The sequence below is a fragment of the Pimephales promelas genome, chromosome 10 (assembly GCF_988280905.1).
Source record: "Pimephales promelas chromosome 10, fPimPro1.hap1.1, whole genome shotgun sequence".
NCBI classification, from domain to species: Eukaryota; Metazoa; Chordata; class Actinopteri; order Cypriniformes; family Leuciscidae; genus Pimephales; species Pimephales promelas.
In genome coordinates this window covers 262,501-274,917 of record NC_142778.1, presented here as the reverse complement: position 1 = coordinate 274,917, position 12,417 = coordinate 262,501, and the positions used below count along the sequence as shown (strand labels likewise).

At 44.5% G+C, this 12,417-nt stretch overlaps 1 protein-coding gene across 4 annotated transcripts in view; it reads right to left on the bottom strand.

The window, feature by feature from the left end:
- The window catches only part of reln (reelin), an 88,419-nt gene that overhangs the window by 37,411 nt on the left and 38,591 nt on the right, over positions 1–12,417 (bottom strand). For all 4 annotated transcript variants that reach the window (XM_039647590.2, XM_039647588.2, XM_089135245.1 and 1 more), the window contains exons 5-20: positions 9,092–9,124; positions 8,857–8,932; positions 8,558–8,654; positions 8,249–8,300; positions 7,690–7,786; positions 5,971–6,211; positions 5,200–5,345; positions 4,890–5,041; positions 3,678–3,793; positions 2,824–3,032; positions 2,564–2,692; positions 2,365–2,474; positions 2,179–2,245; positions 1,848–2,081; positions 1,286–1,447; positions 626–862 (exon numbers count right to left, since the gene is read on the bottom strand). In XM_039647590.2, coding sequence (XP_039503524.2) covers positions 626–862; positions 1,286–1,447; positions 1,848–2,081; positions 2,179–2,245; positions 2,365–2,474; positions 2,564–2,692; positions 2,824–3,032; positions 3,678–3,793; positions 4,890–5,041; positions 5,200–5,345; positions 5,971–6,211; positions 7,690–7,786; positions 8,249–8,300; positions 8,558–8,654; positions 8,857–8,932; positions 9,092–9,124 — 2,158 coding nt within the window. The remainder of the gene's footprint in view (positions 1–625; positions 863–1,285; positions 1,448–1,847; positions 2,082–2,178; positions 2,246–2,364; positions 2,475–2,563; positions 2,693–2,823; positions 3,033–3,677; positions 3,794–4,889; positions 5,042–5,199; positions 5,346–5,970; positions 6,212–7,689; positions 7,787–8,248; positions 8,301–8,557; positions 8,655–8,856; positions 8,933–9,091; positions 9,125–12,417) is intronic.

Genomic DNA, 12,417 nt, shown 5'->3' with positions numbered 1-12,417 from the left:
GGAGTAGCTTATTCACGTTTTGAGAATTGTCCTGTAAATTTAATTTCCAACTAAAACTGTCGTAAACCTTGAACGCTTTAAAGCACAGACTTAAGTTTGATCTCTTTTTAAAGACGACACTTGGCAAATTTTTGCTGAAATGTAAAAAGTTTTAAAAAGTGAAGTTTTGAACAAAATTTAACGATTATTGTTGTAAAAAAATGCAAAAAAAACACAATTTTACATTTTTATGAAATCTATATTTTCAAAAACGTGTTTTACTTTGAAACTGCAAGAAAATCATAGCCATAAATCTAAACGAGTTTGCTCCAAAATTGAGCTTGATATCTTTCAGTGAGAGTGTGTTCGGCTGCAGTTCCAAACGCTTCCACTAGAGGAAACTCATCTCCCATTTACTTCCAATACGCTTAAGTGTGACTATTTTTTTCAGGCCCATTTAACCTTTTCGAATCATGTCCATGATTCGAAAAGAATGAGCGTAGATCCCCAGAGGGTTCAAATGGAGTCAGGAGAGCTTTATATAGAACCTACATCAAAATATATACTAGTTGCCTGTTGAATTTTAGGATGGGGTCCCTGGCATGATGATGATGATGATGTGTGTGTAGCGGACATGAAGCAGTACCTGAGAGTCCAGTCGTGCTGGCAGTACGGCTGCACGTTCCCGAGGTAGAAGCCCAGGCTCTGAGTCACGTCCAGCACGTTACTGAAGTCCAGGCTGATGATGTTGAAGAGCACCGAGGTCATGCTGATCTCGTCCACGGCCCAGACGTCCTGCCCGCGGCCCGAGTGGTACGGCTGCCACCAGCGGAACTGGACCCCGAACTTACGGGCCCCGGGAGGGAGTTCCACCGAGACAATCCTGAGAGAAACCGAACCATTGACAAACAAAACCAGTCGACGAGCCGATCACACACATCTCTAACTTCTGTGAAAGATACATCTCATCAGAGCTTCAGAATAAAGAGTTATCAGAGATTAACGTCAGTCTACTAATACTCTAATCCCTGATGGATGACATGAAGTTGCAGATACTCAGAGTTAGAGGATCTGACCTGAACTGATAAAATAAAGTGAAACACTTAATATTGGGAATTATTGTTGATCTGACTGCACTGACACGATCAGATGAGAATAAAACCTGAACTGAATTGATCTGAATAACGACTCTATTGTCTTTTAAAGCTGAATGTGGGTTTGCCTCATACTCGATGAAGTTTGCTCAGTGATTCTGTGTGTTCCTGTGAGCTGCTTTGAGGCGACGTGTCGAGTGTGTGTGACACACCTGGGCTCGTGGAAGCCCTGATAGGAGTAATGCTGCAGGAGTGTCCAGGTGATGGCGTTATCGGACGAGTAATGCAGCAGAACTCCTTCTCCCGGCTGATCCGGAGCGGGACACGAGCTGGAGGTGCTGCGGCTGCCCAGCCTGAGCGTGAACTGAAGATACCTGCAGAGAGAGAGAACAGGAGTGAGTGAGTGAGTGAGTGTGTGTGAGTGAGTGAGTGTGTGTGAGTGAGTGAGTGAGTGTCTGAGTGAGTGAGTGAGTGAGTGAGTGAGTGAGTGAGTGAGTGAGTGAGTGAGTGAGTGAGTGAGTGTGTGAGTGAGTGAGTGGGTGAGTGAGTGAGTGAGTGTGTGTGAGTGAGTGAGTGTGTGTGAGTGAGTGAGTAACTGAGTGAGTGAGTGAGTGAGTGAGTGTGTGAGTGTGTGAGTGTGTGAGTGAGTGAGTGAGTGTGTGAGTGAGTGAGTGAGTGAGTAACTGAGTGAGTGAGTGAGTGAGTGTGTGAGTGTTGTGAGTGTGTGTGTGTGTGTGTGTGTGTGTGTGTGTGTGAGAGTGAGTGTGTGTGTACCTGGCCTGAGAGCTGTCCAGTGGGGTTGTAATAATGTGTCTTCTACTGTCTCTGTTGAACACCAGCGCTTTCCCACTGGCCAACACCCCGCAGGCGAAGCTGACCTCTGACCCCCGCAGCGAGGAGAAGCTGTGATAGGACGACAGCCTCACACTGGAGAAACTCTCCGACAGGAACGCAGGGAAGGTCTGAGACGCCAGCTCACACGCAGGCCCGCTGAAGCCAGGGTCACACCTGAGGGAAAGGGGAACACACACACACACACACCCTGCCCGGTGAGGAGAGGCCGGTTTTACAGTGAGAGAGTGTGTGGAGGGCAGAGAGCTCGTACTTGCAGCCGGTGCGTGAACAGTGTCCTCTACCGGAGCAGAAGCGCAAACAGGACGGCCCGATGTAGACTGGAAAACACACACACACACACAACAGGCGTGAACAAAGTGTGTATCAGCTGAGCTGAAGCTGTGTGTGTCGCTGGCTTATCGCAGGGAGTGTTTGCTGAATGCCGACTGGCTCTTACTGTTGTCGATGGCCCACATGTTGCTGGTCCCCACCGCCGTCTGTCTCCAGCGGAAGCGGGTGCTCTCGGTGAGCGCGGCGTTGGGCAGAGGAATGCTGATCCTCGTCCAGCTACACACACACACACACACACAGAGAGATTAAACCGAGCAGACGTGGTACGAGACAGACAGACGTGTGTGTGAGACGCAGTGACGGACCCGCTGTAGTTCTCGGAGGAGTAGATGCTGCTGTGCGGCAGGTGTGAGCCCACACACAGATCCGGGAGACACTCGCTGTGCAGGAGGGACCAGGAGCGGCCCTGATTCGTGGAGAACTCCAGACTGATGCTGTGAGGAACAAGGCAAACCACCAGCTTCAGCCTTCAGATGTTTTGTTTAGGGTTGTGTGTGTGTTTGTGTGTGTGTGTGTGTGTGTGTGTGTGTGTGTGTGTGTGTGTGTGTGTGTGTGAGCGCCGCACCTGTTGGCCGGCTGATACGCGCCGCAGCCGAGGTTGATGGAGAACTGCACCAGGTGTGTGTTTGCGCCGGGCAGCACCGGCAGCAGCTGGAGGAAGTCCACAGCCCAAACGTGACGCTTGGCCCCGCCGTGAGATTTCTGCTCCAGACAGAACTGAGTGGCTGCAGTCTGGAGCTCTGTGGGCAAACCAACGGACACAACTGTAGGAGTCTGGAAAGAGCAAAGACATGTCGAGGAAGTCTGAATCAATGTGACATCAGAGGAAGGAGAAACACCATACATTCCAAACTGAACATGCAACTGTTGAAAATGGTCACGTTAAACAGGACTGGTTACGCCCTTTCTCAGAGTCGTGATGATGTTTCTGGCTCTACTAGAACTTGAATGTTGATTATTCTCCTCATACTCTCCATTGTTGCGGCTCCTCTCTTCCCAGTCTGTCAGTAACGCTCTGTTTACTTCCTGTCTCTGACTATGAAGCCCCTCCTTCTGAAAGCACACTGTGCTCTGATTGGTCGGCTGGAGCAGTGTGTTGTGATTGGTCGAGCGCTTCGAGCGTTTTTGGGAAATGCCCCGCCCCTTACCATAACCAGTTTCAACACACTACTAACTAGGCCTAACTCAACCAGGCCCCGCCCCTTTATTTTGCGCATTAATTAGTATAATGAGGAATATTGTGACGTGTTCTTTCAGCTCGAGACTACAGTGGAGGCGTTTCAGGAGTTCAGAAACACTGACACTGATATAGAGAATACAGCAACATCACACGACACACTAAAGACAGATGAATATGGGAAGAAGCAGAACAGCTCGTCTTTAACCTAAATCTGTACATATACTACACAAGATCTATACCCTGTAGGCGGAGTATGGAAGAACGTCCAGAAGCACGTGATCTTTCCTGCCCTCCGAGCGGCCAAAGAGGACGACATTATTCTTGCTGGATTCTCCAGGGTTGCAGTCTCCAGCACCTGCAGTAACACACAAACACAGATCCCAGTACTGAACACACACAAACACAGATCCCAGTACTGAACACACACAGACACAGATCCCAGTACTGAACACACACAGACACTCTCATTGACGAATGTGGAACAGTTAGTTGATGTGTTCATGCCATCAAGGCTAGATGACTGTAATGCTCTACTGGGTGGTTGTCCTGCACGCTTAATAAACAAACTCCAGCGAGTCCAAAACGCAGCCGCTCCAGTTCTTACCAGAACCAGGAAGATTGACCATATTAGCCCGGTTCTGTCAACCCTGCTTTGGCTGCCTATTAAACATCGGATACATTATAAAATATTGCTGATCACTTATAAAGCACTGAATGGTTTATCTCCAGTACTTGAGCGAGCTCTTAACGCATTATAGTCCTTCACGTCTATTGAGATCTCCAAACTCCGGCCAGTTGACAATACCGAGAATATCGAAATCGACTGCAGGCGGGAGATCCTTTATAGACTTCTGTAATTCAGTGTTAGGCTGCATAGATTAGGTCAGCCGGAACCGGGAACACTTCCCATAAATCCTGATGTACTGTTACATCATAAGAAGAGTGGCATCTACGCTAACATTAGTGTCTTTGTTTATCCAAGGTTTACCGCAGTTCACCGGATCCCGGCCGTATCCAGATCTGATGAAGGAGATACACACACACACACACACACACACTCCAGATCTAATGAAGGACCTAATGAAGAACACTGTTAGCGTTTTCAGAGTCATGTTTTTGAAGTTTACGCGGAGATGGTAACGTTTGATTTTTAAATTGGAACCTGCTTCAAGGTTTGCGGGTCGAGCCACCAAACAGTTTACTGTTTTCAGGTGAAACGGTGTCGTGTTAGCGGCCCCTAAGTTCATAACTAAAGACCTCTGCAATGGAAGTGAATCCATCAAAACTGACTTTATCTGGACAATAACTCTATTCTAGATCTGCTGTAAAGCTGCTGTGAAACATCTGTATTGTTAAAAGCTCTATATTAATGAAGGACTCTTGACTTGACACTGAACACACACGGCAGCAGTGAGATAATGTGCATGAACACGTGCCAGAGCAACACATACCCATGGTGAAGTGGAATCGCAGGTTTCCGTAGGCGCTGGTGTTCAGGTACGGAGTGCAAACCTTCCTCTGTCCATCTCCCAGAAAGACCAGCGCTAGTCCGGACTCCACCTCCCCACACTGAGATCCGTACTCGGCTCCGTACACCTCCCACCTGCACATCAACAACACACACACTCCTCATCAACACACTCCGCATCAACACACTCCTCATCAACATGCAGTGTGTTTGCAGAGAGACTCCGCCCACACGCTCTTCTGATTGGCTGTGATTTTGGAATGCCCGTGTTCTGTGTGCCAGATAAGCCTTACCCAGTCAGCGGACTCTCGAAGTCTTCCTCCCAGTAACTGCGGCCCTCTTCCCGGTGCAGGTCCACGTCACGTGTGGAGGCGAAGCTGTGCTCCAGTCCTTCTCCACCGTGGAAATACAGGGAGTTTCCCTCCGACTGACACGCATGCTGTCGAGGGGATCGAGAGGAAGAGTTACAGACGATTCGGACAAAACCGCATAAATAAAGTGCCGACGGTGAAGAAATGAGCGTCTTTCACATCTGTCTCTTATTAGTGCACTTTGTAATAATGTCAAATTAATTTGAACTTTAAAGAATATTTTAAATTGTTAGGTTGCCTCGTAAAAATATGTGCACTTATTTTGATGTGTTGATTAACACACTGAAGGGCAAGTCACTTATAATTCAAACTAGTGTCTTTTTCAATATTTACATTTCAAGTTAATATTTTAAATGTCTAAATCACAACATCATCATTACAAAAGTGTAATTATAAATATAGGTGAAATAAAAGTAAAATTCTAAATAAAGAATATTTTCTCTTGTTTATTTAAAGCCCTAGACATGGTGTTATATTTTTGTAACTCTTAATCTTGCAATGCAAACCGTCCATTTGTTTGTGCAATCCTCTTTATGTTACGGCAGGCCGTGACAATATGAATTCAGACTATAACACATTCTCATCTACTTGCAATTAACATGAGTGTCAATTAAGTGTCTGAAAATATTATTAATATCTAGTTCACACTTCAATATAGTATTTTATTGTTGGCATAACAAGCTGTGTAGTGACCTTGACGGTGGCTCCTGGGAAGAAGAGCCAGTTGGCCGTGTCCAGCGGGTCCAGGTTGTCCTCCAGCAGCGGCGGCCGCTCAGCGCCGTTCAGAACCAGGATGTTGTCCAGACCCCAGCAGGACTCGTATCCGTCGGGCCCCGGGGCCGGCTCCTGGCTCCAGCGCAGATGCACAGACTCGCCTCGACAGCCGGCGGCCAGTGGCACCAGATGAACCACAGTACTGCTGTTAGTGGGAGCCCTGCCAGACCACAACAACAACGCTGAGGAGATCCACAGATCAACCACACATTACACTTAGATGGCACCTCACTCGTCCTGCAGCAGTGTGTTTCTGCCGTCTAAGGGCCCTGAAGGCACTATATCTAGTGTGTTTTGCCTTTACTCAGCCAAACTTGGTCAAGGCTACTTTTCTTGAATGCGAGTGCAGAGTTACTGTTCGATTTAGGAGATCATGATGAGGCTGAATTGAAACCTCTACATCCACTGACTATTTAACTTTACTTAGCATTATTTTATTTATCCACTATATTATATTATACCTTTTTGAAGGATATTGGTTTACTTATGGCCTTTTTGTGCACTTTAGCTTAAAGGACAACTCCGGCGCAAAATGAACCTTTGGTCTAATTACACATTGCTACCTAGTCAACCGTTATCTGAGATTTGTTTTCATGATTGCCGAATGTAAATAGTTTTATCTCTAAAAACAGTTTAGCCTATAACGCTAGTTCAATGCTAGTATATATAGGGCATAGAGTAATGACAAATAAAAATCGCTTGTTATTACCACTAACAAGGCTCAAAATAGCCCCACACCAAAACGACAGCATAACAAGGGTCCCTACATTCAAACCGAAGCGTTGAGAACTTTGTCAGTGTCCACACAGTTTAATAAGAAGATATCTTATACACACAGTAAATTTCGCGAATACAGGAAGAAGCCATCTTTGAAAAATAGTCTCTACCAGTCGATCTACGAACGCCGATCCAAGTGCGCTGAACTGTGCAGAATCTCATATGATCCGTTGTTTCCAGAAGAAACACAAACACAAACCGTTTACTTGTCTTCAATATGTACACGTAGCCTACTGTTCCCGCTCACCTTATCACCTTATTCACATCTCACCAGCGCACTTGGATCGGCGTTCGTAGATCGACTGGTAGAGACTATTTTTCCAAGATGGCTTCTTCCTGAATTCGCGCAATTTACTGTTTGTATAAAACATCTGCTTATTAAACTGTATGGACACTGACAAAGTTCTCAATGCTTCTCTAACTGTTTTTAGAGATAAAACTATTTACATTCGGCAATCATGAAAACAAATCTCAGACAACGGTTGACTAGGTAACAATGTGTAATTAGACTAAAGGTTCATTTTGCGCCGGAGTTGTCCCGAGACTGGAGAGTTTGTAGAGTTTAAGAGGCTGTTGTGTTGATCTTTATTTAGCTGTTCAGTTTTATTTCGATTTTTTATCAAATCAATTGTTTATTTCCACTGGCATGACTCTTACGTGTCGAGGTGCATCTTTGGGCCTAAAATACTAGTAAGGAGTAAAGGCACTGTTACGATCAGATACTCTAGGACTTTAACTCAGGTCGTATTGGAATTGGTGACTTGTAACTTATTCGTTGTATGGTATCTGTACTTTTACTCAAGTATGGTTTCAGGTACTCTTAACGTGTGTGTGATCTGTGTCCTAAAATAAGATAAAAACCTGATCTTTTCCAAGGTTATCCAGTCATCAGAGGTGTTCTGGCCGCAGGAGACGATGATACTGGGGTCTGAGTAACTGAACCGACACGAACCAGATCCTGAGGAACACACACACACACACACTCATGAACAATATACAGGCAACAGACATCCAGTTGCATGAACAAATCCTGTTTTTCAGCACAAACATCGAAACACACTGAAATCAAGATTGAGAAGGAACATGAGTGAAGATATTAAGACTTGTTTGTGCTTAAAACAAGAACAAATGTTAAAAATATTTGGAAATCTTTTATTTCCAACTCTTCTTAATGTGTAGCTAACTGAATTTAATTGATCTGTGCCTTATTTCTTTTGATTTTCTTTTGGGTGTGTTTGTTCTTTTTCTTTTATTTCTGTCTAGTCTGCTAAATCTGATTGAGCTGAATGATTTCGGTAGGGAACCAGACTACTTTCCTTATGTAAAGAGTGTGCAGTCTCTTGAAGAATATTTAGATATTTGTCCAGGTCCACTGAGCACAAGCATATAGTACGTCTGTAAGAGAGATGGTGATGCTCACCTAAAGAGAACTGCAGGACTGACGCTGCGCTCGTGTTCAGCGCCACCGAGGTCTGAAACACATCACAACACACACACACACACACACACACACGGATCATGTGTTAGAGTATGACGACTGCAGACGAGTCACGGCACTGATGAAGATGGGAGCGTGTCTGGTGGTTTATTGATATGTGTCCCAGTAACATCCATATGACAGTGTCACTCCACACATTATTCAACTATGACCTGTAGAACATGATGGCTGAGTGAAACACCAAGCGGAGTATATATCGAATATTTACTCGATTACATCCGAGATATTTACCAGATCTCTCTGTCCGAACGGCTCACAGAAGGTCACGGCTCTCCCGTGCATGATCACTCCACACTGCTCTCCCAGCTCACAGTTACTGCAGTCCGACCTGAGACGACAACACACACACACACACACACACACACTCAATAACACACTCAACACAACACACTGCTCTCCCAGCTCACAGTTACTGCAGTCCGACCTGAGACGACAACACACACACACTCAACAACACACACTCATCTTACTGCTGTATACACTAATACAACACACACACACACTGCTAAAGAAAGAAGAGTGTCACACACCAGATATTGGGGTTCAGCTCCTCCTGTGTGTGTTCGAAATCATCTCGGAGAACAGCGAGATCACCATCGACCAGCGCTGGAGACGAGAGAGGACACAGAGCAACAGTGAGGGTGTGTGTGTGTGTTTCAGGATCTGTGTTTGAGTCGGTCTGTTGTTAGTGATGTGTGTGTGTGTGTGTGTGTGTGTGTGTGTGTGTGTGTGTGTGTGTGTGTGTGTGTGTGTGTGTGTCCTCACCTAGACTGGGCCGCAGAGGAGCTTCAGTGGGCGCTGATACAGACAGAAAGACAGAAAGTTATTTCACATGAACATTTCCACTGGTGAACATTAAGACTTCATTTGCATAAATAAATGAGAACGTCTGCAACTTTGACAGTACATGCGGTGGACATTTAATCATCGTGACTCTATTCTGTCAGCGACACACAGAAGATTGAAATATTCTGATCCTCAGACTCGGATCGCTCAAACATCGCTCTGTCAGTCCGAACCCTGTCAGTGACGACTCTCCGTAAGACTGTCCTTCGTCTTCGGGACGCAAATGAAGATATTCGTGATTAAATCTGAGCGCTGGATCACTCCTCCATCGAAACTGGCCGGCCCAGAAAGTTATTAAAGACATCGTTAAAATAGTCTGAGTGACGACAGCGGCTCAACCTTAAGATTATCAGGCGACGAGAATACTTTCAGTGCGCAAAACAACAATAATAACGACTTTAACCAACTCTCCACGTTCTTTTGTGTGGGCCTCATTGTCAAATAGTTGATTTTTTGATTTTCAATAAAGAAGACTTAATATCTTTAGTCATTTTGCTTCTCCAGGAAAACAGAAACACTGAAGAAGAGCCTCATTATTATCTCACATACAGTAATAAAGTCTGGAAGTTTAATCAATGTTCAGATCTAAAGATCATAAAAATCGCAGTGATGAAAGATGTATAAAATCTCCAACAACACATTCAGTATAAAATGTAATAAAAAGTTTTGGTGACAGTGTTTTTCAGTAGGGTAAGACGAATGTTTCTTCTGAAATAAATTCTTTTTTTGACGTCACTATTTGACAGATGAAATGAAACATTACAAGATATGAATTCAGAAGGACTTGAACTCTTTATTCCTCAGAGCCGCCCGCTCCGTCTGTCTTATCTAAAGCCTCTGACACTTCCAGCTGTAATTAACCACATTAAACGTCACTCCCAGGATCCTTCATCCTCCCTGGAAAAACCTTTATCTTCTCAAGCGAACAGATAAAACAAAAACCATATAGTCAATCTTTTTCCTCAATAAACCTCAGATAATCCCTCACATTATAAAGATAAAGCAGCAGTGCTCCTCTCATGCTGACCTATTTCTTCCAGAACTCGTGAGCTTTACTGTGAGTGTGTGTGAGAGTGTGTGAGAGTGTGTGTGAGAGTGTGTGAGAGTGTGTGTGAGAGTGTGTGAGTCTGTGTCTGCAGGTGAGATCTGCTGCAGTGTCAGGGAGTCGCCACTGGGAGGCGCTGCGAGAGCTTTGTGAAACACACTGATACATTCAGTCAAATTTCTAAATGAAATGTAATATCTGAGTTCGGCTGATTTAAGTCAACAGTTCAGGGAACATTTATTGGTAACATTTTATCCTTGTTACATATGTTACATGTAGTTACTATAGTAAACACAGTTACATATATATAATTGCATGCAAATAACCCTTAACCAAGCCCTAATCCTACCCTAACCCTATAGTAAATACATGTAGTTAACACTATTACTCCAAACGTAGATCTATAATTACACTGTAACACTGACACATTCAAATAAAATGTAACCCATTTATTTTACAGGGACATTGTTACACGTATTACTTGTACTTACTGCAGTAAATTATGCATAATTATCATAATTAAAATATGCAGCTAACCCAAAACCAAACCCTAACCCTAATACTATAGTAAGTATAATTTGTTTTATTAACCTTGCTTAAATGTGTAATTAAACAAGGAGACTTTAAACTTAGGGGTTACACTTTACTGTGAGGTGTCCATTAATACAGTGTAATAATTATGTCTTTAAGTACTGAGTAATAATAAATGAATACATGTACTTACTATAGGGTTAGAGTTAGGATTGGGGTTTGGTTTAGGGTTAGTTTCATGTAATTATAAATAATGTATAAAGTCATTACTACAGGAGCTACATGTAACGCGAATCAATGAAAGTGTAAGATAATGTGTGTAAGCACAGATCATTATTGTTGTATATATGCAGTGTGTGTGTGTATTTCAGCCTCATCTGAACAGCTGGCGATTATAGCAGAAGGGAAACTGTGGATTTGGAGTGTGTCCATCATGAGATCAGTTTGGAAATTAAACAGTTCACAGTGTTTTGGTCGTTTGTTTGGTATGAATGTTGGGAAACGGAGCAACAACAGCTCTGGCTTTTCTCTTTATCCTCCAGTTATCAAGTGTTTAAATTACGAGGAAGATTTCATAGTGTGTTCAATATTAACTCACTGACACTGTTTACTAACATGTCATTTCCGCTGCACACACACACACACACACACACACACACACACAAAGGTGTCCGTGTCTTGTATTCTGAGCACATGTGCTTTGTTTTGAGAGCTCGCCATGCGCTCGCTGTCACTGTCACTCCTTATCAGTCGTGTTCACGTCTGTTGCTAATTAATCCCTCATTAATCTCCTCTATTTTAGATCCTCTCGTGTTTAGTCTTTTGTCAGACTGTTGTTGTATGTAATGCTATGCAATCACCTGTGACCAACTTCTTTATTGCCTTCCCTTGTAGTGATATGGTGAAATGAAGCCTCATGAAGCATTGAGGGTTCATTTCTCGGGCTTCTTTTGCTCACAATACCACCTGGTGGTCAAAGAGTGTAAAACTAGCAGATACATTACAGATGTACGACAGCAATGGAGATGGAGAGAGCGGTGCGGCGCGCAGGTGTCGCTCAACAGCAATCACGTCACCGGCCTGACGCCACTCTCTCACATCCCTCGGCCTCGTCCTGCTCCTCACAGCCCTCAAGGCGTTCGTCAGGTGCTACAATGGTTGCTGGAGAACCAGCTTTACGTCAAGGCAGAGAAGTGCGTGTTCCATGCCAAGTCTGTTGCGTTCAGAGTCGCTGGCTGCCACCGGTCAGTGATTTTGGTGGCCATCCATGGCTCAAGATGTCAGGCAGTTTGTGTTGGCTTCCTCGGTATGCACTCCAAATAAGACGTCAAACCGTTCTCCTGTTGGTCTGTTGCAGCCTTTGCCCATTCCCTCTCGCCCTTGGTCACACCTGACCCTTGATTTCGTCACTGGTCTTCCCCCTTCGAGAGGTAACACCGTGATTCTGATGGTGGTGGACCGCTTCTCCAAGGCTAGGGTTGGGTATCGTTTGAATTTGAACGATTCTGATTCCGATTCCGATTCCTTGTTTCGATTCCGGTTCCTAACGATTCTCGATTCCCGATTCTTTTAAGAGGCAGGGTCAAAAAACTCAAGATACTAACTCGTGCCTTGCTAACCAACGGCCTTTCTGAAGGAAATACTCCTTCTGTAAAAATACTCCTTTTGT